This window comes from Nerophis lumbriciformis, linkage group LG18 (genome assembly GCF_033978685.3).
Source record: "Nerophis lumbriciformis linkage group LG18, RoL_Nlum_v2.1, whole genome shotgun sequence".
Classification (NCBI taxonomy): domain Eukaryota; kingdom Metazoa; phylum Chordata; class Actinopteri; order Syngnathiformes; family Syngnathidae; genus Nerophis; species Nerophis lumbriciformis.
In genome coordinates this window covers 12,498,202-12,512,500 of record NC_084565.2, presented here as the reverse complement: position 1 = coordinate 12,512,500, position 14,299 = coordinate 12,498,202, and the positions used below count along the sequence as shown (strand labels likewise).

At 40.2% G+C, this 14,299-nt stretch overlaps 1 protein-coding gene across 7 annotated transcripts in view; it reads right to left on the bottom strand.

The window, feature by feature from the left end:
* Window positions 1-12,694: 12,694 nt before the first annotated feature.
* The window catches only part of LOC133617599 (glycoprotein-N-acetylgalactosamine 3-beta-galactosyltransferase 1-B-like), a 31,921-nt gene continuing 30,316 nt past the window's right edge, over window positions 12,695-14,299 (bottom strand). For all 7 annotated transcript variants that reach the window (XM_061977673.2, XM_072915074.1, XM_072915076.1 and 4 more), the window contains one exon: window positions 12,695-13,674. In XM_061977673.2, the coding sequence (XP_061833657.2) occupies window positions 13,381-13,674 (294 nt within the window). In that variant the 3' untranslated portion in view covers window positions 12,695-13,380. The remainder of the gene's footprint in view (window positions 13,675-14,299) is intronic.

The following is a 14,299-nucleotide window of genomic DNA, read 5'->3' as shown; positions in this document are numbered from 1 at the left end:
TAATGATATTTTTTCTTTATTTAAAACACTTCATTTTTGTTTATGTAACAGGTGGTTCTTTGGTCACAATTTTGCTATAAAGACCTATCTTCATGCCAATTTCTGGCTGCCTTCTGTCGGAGGCAGATATTTACATATATCCGAATTTAAGTGTTACTTCTTTTTATTTCATAATCATATTACAAAACAGCTCGTGTTTTTCTTCCAAATGTGGTCTTTTGGTTGTCTGCAAAACTGTGTGCTTAACCTTGAATGAGGAATGTTAGAGAGAGATAATGGACATTTGTTTTGGCTAGAGACACAGGACTGCCAGGGACTTAAGGGGGGAGAGGGTGTTTCGGGGAAGACAGACCATCTTAGCGGGGCGAGCCGAATGTTCAATGCTGTCTCTGTAATGTATATCTGCAAAGCTTTGCAAATATATTACAAAATACCTATTCTGTCTCTGGTGGTTTTTCAACTCAGCTTTAAGTGTCGTAAAAAGCTTGGCAGCGACTTGTGACTTGAATTCCCTGGGAGGAACAACTGGTCCAAAACGCAACACTTCAAAAACTATTTGTTTTGACAGCTGGAGTTGTTGGACGCAAATTAACTCCTTCTCACCACGCCCCTTGGACCTTCGTCCCCGCCCGGCAGCTTTGTTTACTGCAGTAGTTGTTTTTTGTTTTCTTTTGCTCAGACCGTATACAAACCATCCCGGGTGATATAGCGACACCATGCAGGTAAACCGTGGGGGTTGTTGTCGTCTGAATGAGGACACGACGCGGCAGACAAAAAGTAAGGAAACGCTGACTAAGGTTAACCCAGCAGGCACAAAATGATTATTAGCATTCAGACAGGTTAAAATGTTGCTAAAACCATCACTTTTCTATCAGTCACAGTGACTTTTCAAAACAAAAATATTACAGCAAAAATCATATGGGTTGATTGACATGTTTATTCTGTAAGCTAACTTCAATAGTTTGAAATTATTTTGACAGTTAATGCCAGTTATCCTGTCAACCTTTCACAAGACTTCAATTTGTTAATTGAAAGCATAAACAGTATAAACACTTTTTACAGTAAACAAATGATAAAACAGTACTAAACAATTCCATAAAAAAAAAAATTGGTGTCATTATTAACTTTCTGTCCAAGCTTGTATAATCTACTGCCTTGTTCAATTGTAAAAAATATTCTGTGCCTAAAATTCACATTTCTATCACAATTATCATACTGTAAACATGGTAAGCTAACTTCATTAAAATTAATAGTCCTGTCAATAGCATGGAATTACAATTCAAATGTAGTTTTTTTGTAAGCCTTTCAAAAGAATTCAAAATATGAAAAATGAATGAAAATTAATTTAAGCCATCAGACACTTGAAAAGTGGCACATCACATCTCTAATGTAATCATTTTAACTTTTCAACAGAAATAGCACTGCAAAAATATTAAGGACATACTTCTGTATTTTGGTAGTTATGCTGTCAACATTTAACAAGAATTCTTCAACTTGGACTTGAAAGCATAAATAGTATCAACACTTTTAACAGTATAACAGTACTAAACAATTCCAATAGATAACATTGGTGTCATTACCTTTTTGTGGCTAAAATCCAAATTTATTCTATCAGATTGATCATACTGCAAAAATGATATGGTAACTTTATGATAAGTTTACTTCATTAAAACGTAATTCAATAGCATCATTAGCATGGAACTACAATTCAATTGCAGTTTTCTGTAAGCCTTTCAAAAGAATTGAAGGGAAACATTTTCCGAAATAACTGTCCCATGTGATCAGACAGTGCGATTGGAAGTCCATGCTCAATTATTGCCTCCGTAAATAAAACTTCGGCATTCATCACATCCAAAGAATCTGTTTGGGCGATGAAAAACGTTGAAAGTTTTCCACTTGTATCGCTAGCAACGGCATTAGACTTGTGTTTTTTTGTCCCAACGTGGTCTTTTACATCGCTAATTCCTCCGTGTCCGATCGAAAAATCTTGTCTGCACAAGGTGCAATTCGCGTAGTTTTCACCCTTTTTGGAACGGATAATTATCCCCGGATAGGCTTTTGAATATTCTTCACGGAATGACTGCAGTTTTCTTTTCGGTTTAAGACTCGTTTGCCATTTTTCTCCGGCTGAGTCCATGATCGTCCGCTCGTTTGGAAACAATGGCAACTGGTGCCTCGTGCTTGGCAGCGGTGCTATAAATAGCCTCGCGCATGGCATTCGGAATGGCTCGATAGGAAGTTACGGGAAGCAGTGTCGATTGTCATTGTTGTTACGCGATTTCGTGAATAAAACTTTTAAAAAAATATTTTTTTTAATTAATGAAAAACCGTATTTTTTATCACTGCAACCGTAACCCGGAATAGGTTGATGAAAACCGTACTAATTACGGGAAAACCGGAGTCGTTGGCAGGTATGCAACATTGATTATGCACACGTCCTTTAAAACTGACTTTGAAACAACGTTGCAAAATAGTTCAACGTTGGATCCACGTTGCTGGTTGGGAAAAGACCAAATTTGAACGGTCAAATCAACGTCACAACCTGACATTGAATAAACATTGTTTAAAAAGCATGTTGTTTCAACGTTGGATTTGTGATGTAGATTAACGGTTGGGAAATGACCAACATTCAGAACCCAACATTGATTCAAGTCACAAGATATGAGCGGCTCCTGTACGCACACACACGTAAATGCAACGCATACATGATCAACAGCGATACAGGTTACACTGAGGGTGGCCGTATAAACAACTTTTTTTTTGTTTTGTTTTTGTTAAATCAACATAGAAAAAAACACACGATACTCTTTCAACTAGTGCATCAACCCGAAGAAAAAAAAAACTCCCTCCCCCATTCACACTCATACACACCCACTCACACAAAAGGGGTTGTTTCTTTCTTCCATCAATATTCTGGTTCCCACAACATGGACAACACTTCTGCAAGGGACACAACACAGTCCCTGAAGCACACTTGATTGTTTGTGCTGCTGGTCCACTAACATTTTCATTTAATTACTTTTTTTTTTTTTTTTTTTTCTCCCTTATGTAATTATTTTTATATTGTTTTACTTTCCTTTTTATCCAAGAAAATATGTATTTATCTTATCTATATAAAAACAAAAACAAAAATTTAAAAAAAATAAATAAATAAATAATTACATTTTTAAAAAAAGGAAAGAAAGGACCTTATCTTCACCAGACCTGGTTGTAAATGAAATTAGCTTCGTTTAAAGTTTTTTTTTTTTTAAAACCAGGTCCAGTCCAGATAATGTCCACTTCATTCATGTACACTGAGAGAAAAAAACAAAACAAAACAAAAAACCAGAAAATTTTGGAACACAACAGATTACATATAATCTATAAACAAAATTAAATTATCAAAAAAAAAAAAAAAAAATGTATATACAGTCCAGATTATTATTATATTATAAACAACTTTAACACTGTTAGAAATATACGCCACACTGTGAATCCACACCAAACAAGAATGACAAACACATTTCGGGAGAACATTCGCACCGTAACACAACATAAACACAACAGAACAAATACCACACACACACACACACACACACACACACACACACACACACACACACACACACACACACACACACACACACACACACACACACACACACACACACACACACACACACACACACACACACACACACACACACCTTGTAGCGTCCTGGAAGAGCTGCAAAGGGTTCTGGGTATTTGTTCTGTTGTGTTACAGTGCGGATGTTCTCCCGAAATGTGTTTGTCATTCTTGTTTGGTGTGGGTTCACAGTGTGGCGTATATTTCTAACAGTGTTAAAGTTGTTTATACGGCCACCCTCAGTGTAACCTGTATCGCTGTTGATCAAGTATGCGTTGCAATCACTTGTGTGTGTGCGTGCAGAAGCCGCACATATTATGTGACTGGCCCAGTACTCGTTGGACTGGATGAAAAGCGGACGTGGCGATTTTCGGGAGGGGCACTGAAATTTGGGAGTCTCCCGGGAGGGTTGGCAAGTATGAGAATTAGCTGTGGATGCGGTGTTACCAAGGCACCGCCGCTGGATATAATCGGCGGGCCAGCTCTAGTGTTAATTTGATATCGCCTCAAGGGCCAAGTGAAATTACACCATACTTTCGCCGTTGCTGCTCCCAAGCTCTGGAACGACCTACCCCTGAGTGTTAGACAAGCCTCCTCTCTTCCTGTTTTTAAATCTCTCTTAAAAACATACTTTTATTCCATGGCTTTTAACACTGAGTGATATCCATCCTGCAATGGCGCCCCATAATACACCTGCTGTGATCCTGTTTTTATGTTTTTATGTTTTTATTAATTCTATTTTAATTATTTATTTTTTATCATGTTCTGTTTGTGTTGTGTTGTGTTTGCTCGGTACTCGTTTTATCTTTTGACCTGCTCATTGTACAGCACTTTGGCTACCCCTGTGGTAAATTTTGAATGTGCTTTATAAATAAAGTTGATTTGATTTGATTTGATTTACTTGCCAACCTTGAGACCTCCGATTTCGGGAGGTGGGGGGTGGGGGCGTGGGGCAGGGCGTGGTTGGGGGCGTGGTTAAGAGGGGAGGAGTATATTGACAACTAGAATTCACCAAGTCAAGAATTTCATATATATATATATATATATATATATATATATATATATATATATATAAGCCCTGCGATGAGGTGGCGACTTGTCCAGGGTGTACACCGCCTTCCGCCCGATTGTAGCTAAGATAGGCTCCAGGGCCCCCCGCGACCCCAAAAGGGAATAAGCGGTAGAAAATGGATGGATGGATGGATATATATATATATATATATATATATATATCCTGAAAATATGCAAACAAAACTGTGTTTAGATAATTGATACTTCAAACTTGCATAAATAAATATTAAGGAATATTACATAACTTGGCTTCTGAGAGCTTCAAAATATAATAAATAAAATGCTAAAGTTGTTGATAAACAAGCAATTATTTTAATAATTAAATATGGTCATTTTAAATGAATTATTATGATAATTTAAAATGAATTATTTCAAATATGTTTATTTTAATGTATAATTCTATGGCTGGATGTAATGAGTCAGAAAAAATACAAATAAAAATACAATAAATGTTGATGTTTTTAGCAATATATAGTTGTTTTTTTTTGTTTTGTTTTTAATTAATAAATATATTTATTTTTAGGTAAGATAAACATAATAATACAATTTATCTCTAGTCTGGATGATTTATTTCTTGTCACCCTGTTGTCCTCCCGTCGTGAAAAAAGGCAGTCCTCACTCAGGTCCGCATGGAGCTGGAGGGGGCGTGGCCTCCAGCTCCGGCTGAAAATCGGGAGATTTTCGGGAGAATATTTGTCCCGGGAGGTTTTCGGGAGAGGCGCTGAATTTCGGGAGTCTCCCGGAAAATTCGGGAGGGTTGGCAAGTATGAATTACACGGCGGGCCAAATTTGGCCCGCGGGCCAGAGTTTGACACACATGCTCTACACTGTTTGTCTAATCTTGAACGGGTTTTGTGCTGAAATGAAATGAAACCACACGCACAGCTCGGCGTGAGTGGCGAAGGGCGGAGCGTAAGTGGAAAAGGGATCACTTGGAGGTCTCTTATCAAATTTTAAAAGAAAGCTGTCAGAATGATCAAAGTGTGGTTAAAGCTGAAAAAACTAAATATTTGTCAGACTTAATTTCAAATAGTGTCAACAAGCCACATGTTCTTTTTAAATCTATTAGTTCTGTTCTTAATCCGAATCCAGCCACTTCACTGGAGATGACGAATGAAACTTGTGCAAAATTTCTCTCCTTTTTTAACGACAAGGTTGCTACTATTCGGGCAAATCTTTCTCCTTCTCCATTTAGTTTCAATGTGGCCACTCGGTGCCCGGTTGTGTTTTGTCAGTTTGAGCCTGTGTCCATGCCTGAGCTTCAGAGGTGGGTAGAGTAGCCAGAAATTGTACTCAAGTAAGAGTACTGTTACTTTAGAGATTTATTACTCAAGTAAAAGTAAGGAGTAGTCACCTAAATATTTACTTGAGTAAAAGTAAAAAAAAACTACTCAAGTACTGAGTAACTGATGAGTAACAAACACACTCATTCATATATATATATATATATATATATATATATATATATATATATACATACATATACATTGATATACACAGTATATAATTTATATGTATTTATTTTGCTGTTTTTGTTTATATGTTAAAGGTGTTTTAATGAATATACATGCATGTTTAACACATATAGATTCCTTTCTTTCATGAAGACAAGAATATAAGTTGGTGTATTACCTGATTCTGATGACTTGCGTTGATTGTAATCAGACAGTAGTGATGATAACGTCCACGTTTTCAAATGGAGGAGAAGAAAAGTTCCTCATTTCTGTCTAATACCACATGAAAGTGGTGGGTTTTTGGCATCTTATTTGTCCAGCTTCCATATTCGTTTTTATACACTTTACAAGAAATATATTGGCGTCAAACTCCTTAGCTTGCTAGCTTGTTTGCGCTGGCTTTCGGAGACTCTTGTTTTGAAAGCGCAGGCGCGATGGAGCGGCACTTTTATTGTGAAGACAGGAACTGTGCAGTCAGTCTTTAGGCTTTTGACGGGATGTACGGTTGAAATAAAAAAGTATCTTTTTTCCTTCACACTTTTGATTGATTGATTGGAACTTGTATTAGTAGATTTCACAGTACAGTACACATTCCGTACAATTGACCACTAAATGGTAACACCCCAATAAGTTTTTCAACTTGTTTAAGTCAGGTCATGTGACCACCTGGCTCTGTTTGATTGGTCCAACGTCACCAGTGACTTCATCTGATTGGTGGAACGAAGTGAAACATCACCAGTAAGGCAGGCACTATGAAAGTCTGTCTGACAGACCAAAACAAACAAAGCGTGCATTAACAGATCGATAAAAATTAGTAGCGAGTAGCGAGCTGAATGTAGATTAAAGTAGCGGAGTAAAAGTAGCGTTCCTTCTCTATAAATATACTTAAGTAAAAGTAAAAGTATGTTGCATTAAAACTACTCTTAGAAGTACAATTTATCCCAAAAGTTACTCAAGTAGATGTAACGGAGTAAATGTAGCGCGTTACTACCCACCTCTGCTGAGCTTCCAGGAATAGTTGACAAACTAAACCCCTCGTCCTGTCCCACAGACCCAGTCCCCCTTCACTTTTTTAGAGAAGTCTGGGACTCTATTGACTTGTCTGTTAGGGACATCATCAACAGCAGCTTGATTTCTGCCAGTGTGCCCTCTTTTTGTAAAGGAGCTGTTGTTGAGCCTTTGATAAAAAAAAACAGGTCTTGATCCTACAAGTTTGTCAAATTATCGGCCCATTTCTAAATGACCTTTTGTGTCAAAAATTTTGGAGGAATGTGTTTTGGCACAACTGCAGCCTTTTTTTAGATGAAACTAGCACTTTAGATCCATTTCAGTCTGGATACAAAGCTTTGCACGGTACTGAATCTGCACTTTTAAAGGTCTTTAATGATTTGCTTTTAATGTCTGATTCTGGCAGCTCTGCCATTTTAGTGCTTTTAGATCTTCCAGCTGCCTTTGACACAGTCCACCACACAATTCTTTTAGATCGCCTGAGAGACTGTGTGGGTGTCAGGGGGACTGCATTAGAGTGGTTCAGATCCTACCTGTCAGAGAGGTCCTTCTCTGTCAGGCTGGGGGACGCCACCTCTTCTTCTGCTCCGCTTTACTGTGGTGTCCCCCAGGGATCTATTCTAGGCCCCAGGGACGTGCACATGATTATAGAGGGGCAGGAGCTCAAAGTCAGAAAAGGGCAGGAAATTTATTTTTGGTGCTTTACACAATATGGAAATTAATGTAAAATTAAATTTGCTAATAGGAAGCTAACTACTTAGCTGTGTGTCCTTTGTAGGTAAAAATGATTGCCATTTCTTTTGTGTCAACAAATTATTGTCATAATGAGTTAATTCACATTATCATAGGCTTGGAAGACATGAAAAGCAACAAAAAAACTGGTTTATTATTAGGCTATTTATTGTTAAAGATAAGCACTTTAATATTGAACATTGAACAGTGCAACATGAACTTTGAAAAAAAATACAAAAATAAATACCCAAATGGAAAAAACTTCAATGTGAAAATCTGTCCTTCTTCCCTTAACTTGATGAAAACACCATCAAGTTGTAACTTATGGTCTTTCTCACTTAATGCTCAGACTAAACAACTGAAACGCGACACAGGCCCAAAAATATGGACCAGGGGCCAGTAGAGGGCTGTAGAATGGAGGCCACCCATACCCAAATATGCTCCTCAATGTAAATTCAGGGCTTCCATGGTGCTAGTACTTGGTTTTAGCCATGCATTAAGAGGTCTGCTACCCTTAGCTGCTTCCTGTCGCTCCTTCTCCTTCCTTTTCTGTATCCTTTCTTTTTTTTGGCATTGTGCTGCAGGCATAATCAACATGAATCAAGTTTGAATACAGATGGTAATATTCCTAACAGATAACCTACATCTTATATCCCCAGAGTTCTGAAATTATTATTATTAATAATAATAATAAAAGTTATTATCATTATTATCATTATTCTTCTTCTTATTATTATTATTATTATTATTTTGTTAACCCACACAGTAATAGCAAAGTCACAATAAACTTTATATCTAAACCTCTACTGTGAGAGAAATGTGATTCGCCGTAAACACAGTGCATTTTATTTTGAAAATAAACCCGGTGTTTTATTTTGTATTTTGTACACTACTTCCTGTCCCGCACGATCCGCTCTGCTCTGCGCGGAATTGATGTGCCGTGCTCAATTGTGTGCTCCGACGTCCGGCAAAAACAGAAGCTGACACATTGAATAATAGAATAATACAGCGTTTTTCTGAAATATTACCCATATTAGATGCTGAATAAGTGGACGGCGACTAGACCATAACTCACAGGTTCAAGTTGCTCTACTGTCACCTCTCCTCAGGGGTGCACTTGGCTCTCTCTCCTCTCACTTGCTCACTCACTCGCCTTCTCTCTCTCTCTCTGGCGGAAGCGGCAGGCTCAAACAACCCGGTATTACAAGAAAACGTGGAGTTTTTGTACCGCTGTTTTTTTTTCATCCCTGACAGGAATTTATTAATGTTATTTAAAGAAAAAAAAAACAAGAAAAAAAAAAAACACACACACAGGCAGAGGGCACTTTTTAAGAGGAGGCAAAAAAGGGCAGGGGCTCAAGCACCCATAGGGCCCTATGTGTGCACGTGCCTGCTAGGCCCCATCCTGTTCGCTCTATATCTCCTCCCGATTGGAGAGATTTTTAAGAGGCATGGAGTGTCTTATCACTTTTATGCAGACGACTGCCAAATTTATATGCCGATTTCAAAAGGCCAAGGCCTCCTGACACCCCTTCTCAACTGTCTATGCGACGTCAAGGCTTGGTTAACCCAGATTTTTTAATAATGAATGAAGCAAAAACGGAAATTTCAGTTTTTGGTCCGGCCCTCACTGACTTGGGACCATTGCAAAATGATGTGCGTCCCAAAGTCACCAGCCTTGGCGTCACTATAGACAGCCATTTTAAACTTGACAAAGAAGTCAATGGCGTTTTAAAATCGTGTTTTTATCATCTTCGTCTTTTAGCAAAGGTGAAACCGTTGTTATCTTTTAACCTTTTTGAACAAGTCGTGCATGCTTTTATTTCAAGTGGCCTGGACTACTGCAATGGACTTTATGCTGGCATTAGCCAAAAAGCTCTCCCCCGGTTGCAGTTAGTCCAGAATGCGGCAGCACGACTTTTAACAGGGGCCAGGAGAGGCGAGCACATAACCCATACTTGCCAACCCTCCCGGATTTTCCGGGAGACTCCCGAAATTCAGCGCCTCTCCCGAAAACCTCCCGGGACAAATTTTCTCCCGAAATTCAGGCGGAGCTGGAGGCCACGCCCCCTCCAGCTCCATGCGGACCTGAGTGACGTGTTGACAGCCTGTTCTCACGTCCGCTTTCCCACCATATAAACAGCTAATGATCGAGGGCGAGTTCTTGGTTTCTTATGTGTGTTTATTGTTAGGCAGTTTCATTAACGTCCTCCCAGTGCGGTAACAACACACAACAGCAGTCAAGTTTTCGTCCCCCGTAAAGCAGTTCGTCTGCCGTAAACAGCAATGTTGTGACACTTTTAAACAGGACAATACTGCCATCTACTGTACATGCATATGTGACCCACCCAGAATGTGTCACATTTTTGTGTTGATTTATTTATTTTATTTTGTGGTTGGAATTCGTTTTTGGAGCTGTCATTACACATTTATCAGTATTCACATTGGTCAGTAGGGCGTTTCTTCCCAATTGAATGCTATCACCTGCAGACCGGAAGTGTCTTGTCATTCTGATGAGCGCGACCAGTCTGTGAACAATTGAAACGTCCTGTGTGTTTTTTCCTCCTGTATAACAGGTTAGTTTTGGTGAATCAACTCACTGAATAATATCCATGTGATCTTTATAAGTTTAAGTACACATTCTGATGGTGGAGCCTAACTCTAAAGTGTTTGTGAGTTGTAGTTTGTATTTGTGAATGAATCCAGTGCACAGCTGCAGTAATCAATACAAAAAGGCGACGTGAGTGCGCAATGTTTATATAGGAACTTCTGATCCTAATTCAGACTCCCAAATTAGAGCTCCCGTTTTCTTATTGATTTTATAATGTATATTCGTATAATGTGTGTGTTCTGAAATAGTGACAGAGAATAGAACTAGGGTGGACAATTCAACCCTTAACTCAACAATGAGTAGATGAGTGTTATGTGTGTGTATATGTGTAAATAAATGAACACTGAAATTCAAGTATTTCTTTTATTTATTTATATATGTATATATATATATATATATATATATATATATATATATGTAATAAAAAAATATATATATATATAGCTAGAATTCACTGAAAGTCAAGTATTTCTTATATATATATATATATCTTAACCACGCCCCCAACCACGCCCCCCACCCCCACCCCCCGAAATCGGAGGTCTTAAGGTTGGCAAGTATGACATAACCCCAATTCTTGAGACTTTGCACTGGCTCCCTGTTCATTTTAGAATTGATTTTAAAACCTTGCTGTTTGTTTTTAAAGCTTTACATGGACTGGCACCTCATTATATCTTGGACCTCATCCAAACTTACAATCCTGCGCGCGCTCTGAGGTCCGAGAGCCAGCTCCAGCTCGTGGTGCCCAAGACCAGACTTAAATCCAGGGGAGACAGGGCCTTCTCTGTGGTCGGCCCTAAGCTCTGGAACATGTTCGAACTGCTCCCACAGTGGAGTGTTTTAAGTCTCGTCTTAAGACCCACTTTCATTCTCTGGCTTTTAACACTACGTGAGTTGTGTGGTCCTCTGTTGTCCTCTGTGTTTTTAAAATTTTGATTTCTATTTACTGTTTTAATTGGTTTTACCCTATCCATCCATCCATCTTCTTCCGCTTATCCGAGGTCGGGTCGCGGGGGCAGCAGCCTAAGCAGGGAAGCCCAGACTTCCCTCTCCCCAGCCACTTCGTCCAGCTCTTCCTGTGGGACCCCGAGGCATTCCCAGGCCAGCCGGGAGACATAGTCTTCCCAACGTGTCCTGGGTCTTCCCCGCGGCCTCCTACCGGTCGGACGTGCCCTAAACACCTCCCTAGGGAGGCGTTCGGGTGGCATCCTGACCAGATGGCCGAACCACCTCATCTGGCTCCTCTCCATGTGGAGGAGCAGCGGCTTTACTTTGAGCTCCTCCCGGATGGCAGAGCTTCTCACCCTATCTCTAAAGTTAAAGTTAAAGTTAAAGTACCAATGATTGTCACACACACTAGGTGTGGCGAGATTATTCTCTGCATTTGACCCATCACCCTTGATCACCCCCTGGGAGGTGAGGGGAGCAGTGGGCAGCAGCGGTGGCCGCGCCCGGGAATCATTTTGGTGATTTAACCCCCAATTCCAACCCTTGATGCTGAGTGCCAAGCAGGGAGGTAATGGGTCCCATTTTTATAGTCTTTGGTATGACTCGGCCAGGGTTTGAACTCACAACCTACCGATCTCAGGGCGGACACTCTAACCACTAGGCCACTGAGTAGGGAGAGAGCCCCGCCACCCGGCGGAGGAAACTCATTTCGGCCGCTTGTACCCGTGATCTTGTCCTTACGGTCATAACCCAAAGCTCATGACCATAGGTGAGGATGGGAACGTAGATCGACCGGTAAATTGAGAGCTTTGCCTTCCGGCTCAGCTCCTTCTTCACCACAACGGATCGATACAGCGTCCGCATTACTGAAGACGCCGCCTGTCGATCTCACGATCCACTCTTCCCTCACTCGTCAACAAGACTCTGAGGTACTTGAACTCCTCCACTTGGGGCAAGATCTCCTCCCCAACCCGGAGATGGCACTCCACCCTTTTCCGGGCGAGAACCATGGACTCGGATTCTCATCCCAGTCGCTTCACACTCAGCTGCGAACCGATCCAGTGAGAGCTGAAGATCCTGGCCAGATGAAGCCATCAGGACCACATCATCTGCAAAAAGCAGAGACCTAATCCTGCAGCCACCAAACCAGATCCCCTCAACGCCTTGACTGCGCCTAGAAATTCTGTCCATAAAAGTTATGAACAGAATCGGTGACAAAGGGCAGCCTTGGCGGAGTCCAACCCTCACTGGAAACGTGTCCGACTTACTACCGGCAATGCGGACCAAGCTCTGGCACTGATCGTACAGGGAGCGGACTGCCACAATCAGACAGTCCGATACCCCGTACTCTCTGAGCACTCCCCACAGGACTTCCCGAGGGACACGGTTTTACCCTTTAAAATCGTTTTCAGTCATATTTATTTTATATTGTTTTCAATTGTGTTTAATATTGTTGTGCAGCACTTTGGAAACATGTTGTTTAAATGTGCTATATAAATAAAGTGGATTGGATTGAAAACAAAGTTTCGTTGTACTTGTGCAATGACAATAAAGATCTACCTTCCTATCTAAAATAAGGAATAAAGTGAATTAGTTGTAGGGCACCTCATTGAATTCATGAAAGCAGTAATCTCCAACCTGACAGGTTATTGGGGGGGAAAAAACTACAATATGAGCAATGCAGTTAGTTGAATGTGATATAATACACACAATTATTTTGTGAAGCAGCAGAATAAATGCACTTTTACAAGGAAAGTACGCCTTTAAATCCATGCAGTAAAACAAAGTGTCACTAGAGGTCAGTATTGCTCTATAAACACCACCTTCCAGTTCCCTCAAAGGTTCAGCTTGACTTATTGCAGAATGACAACTTGTTGGGTTAAAATGTGTATGTTAAAAGCAGTCCCAAGATACGTTTGTACATTAACGATGGCGCCCACCTGGTCCTACTAACGCTTGACTGCAGGAGGAACTTTGGCAGCCGGAAGCTGGGAGTCATCCGCTCTCTTTTCACTAACCTCGCCTTCTGCATCTTTTTCCTGAGAAACGTTGTTCTTTTCCGTTGCAACAGCAGTGTCCTGTGAGCGCTCCTTCTCATAAGAGTACCCGAGCGGAGTGGCGGGCTGGTAGCGGTATCTGTAGCCAAAGGCACGCAGGTGATAGACGTAGTACTCCAACAGATACATGTGGCTGTCATGCACATAGTGGAAGGACACAGACAAGTCCGAGCAGCCGTTTGGACCCTGGAAAATAACAGAGTGTGTTTTTGCAATGAAGCACAGACAATGCATTACTTTCACCTTTGTTCGTTATAAACACAAAAGTTGGATTTTATTTGTATTTTTTTACAAGATGTTTGTAGAAATACTTGTTCACACAAAAAATACAGTTCATTAAGTTAGTCATTTTTTACTTGGTGCATAAAGGGTATTGGGTTGTCATGATCTTATATTGATATCGGACATTTGCACAAAAAAAAAACAAGTACCAAATTATATGTACTTGCATGTAAAATGTGTGATATCATGTGCGATACAATCAGTCATGCAGTGTGTTTATATGTGTGTGATATAATGTGCGATACAAGCAGACCTGCAGCGTGTTTACCTGTGTGTGATATCATGAGCGATACAAGCAGACCTGCAGCGTGTTTACCTGTGTGTGATATCATCAGCGATACAAGCAGACCTGCAGCGTGTCTACTTGTGTGTGATATCATGAGCGATACAATCAGTCCTGCAGCTTGTTTACTTGTGTGTGATATCATGTGCGATACAATCAGTCCTGCAGAGTGTCTACTTGTGTGTCATATCATCTGCGATACAAGCAGTCCTGCAGCTTGTTTACTTGTGTGTGATATTATGTGCT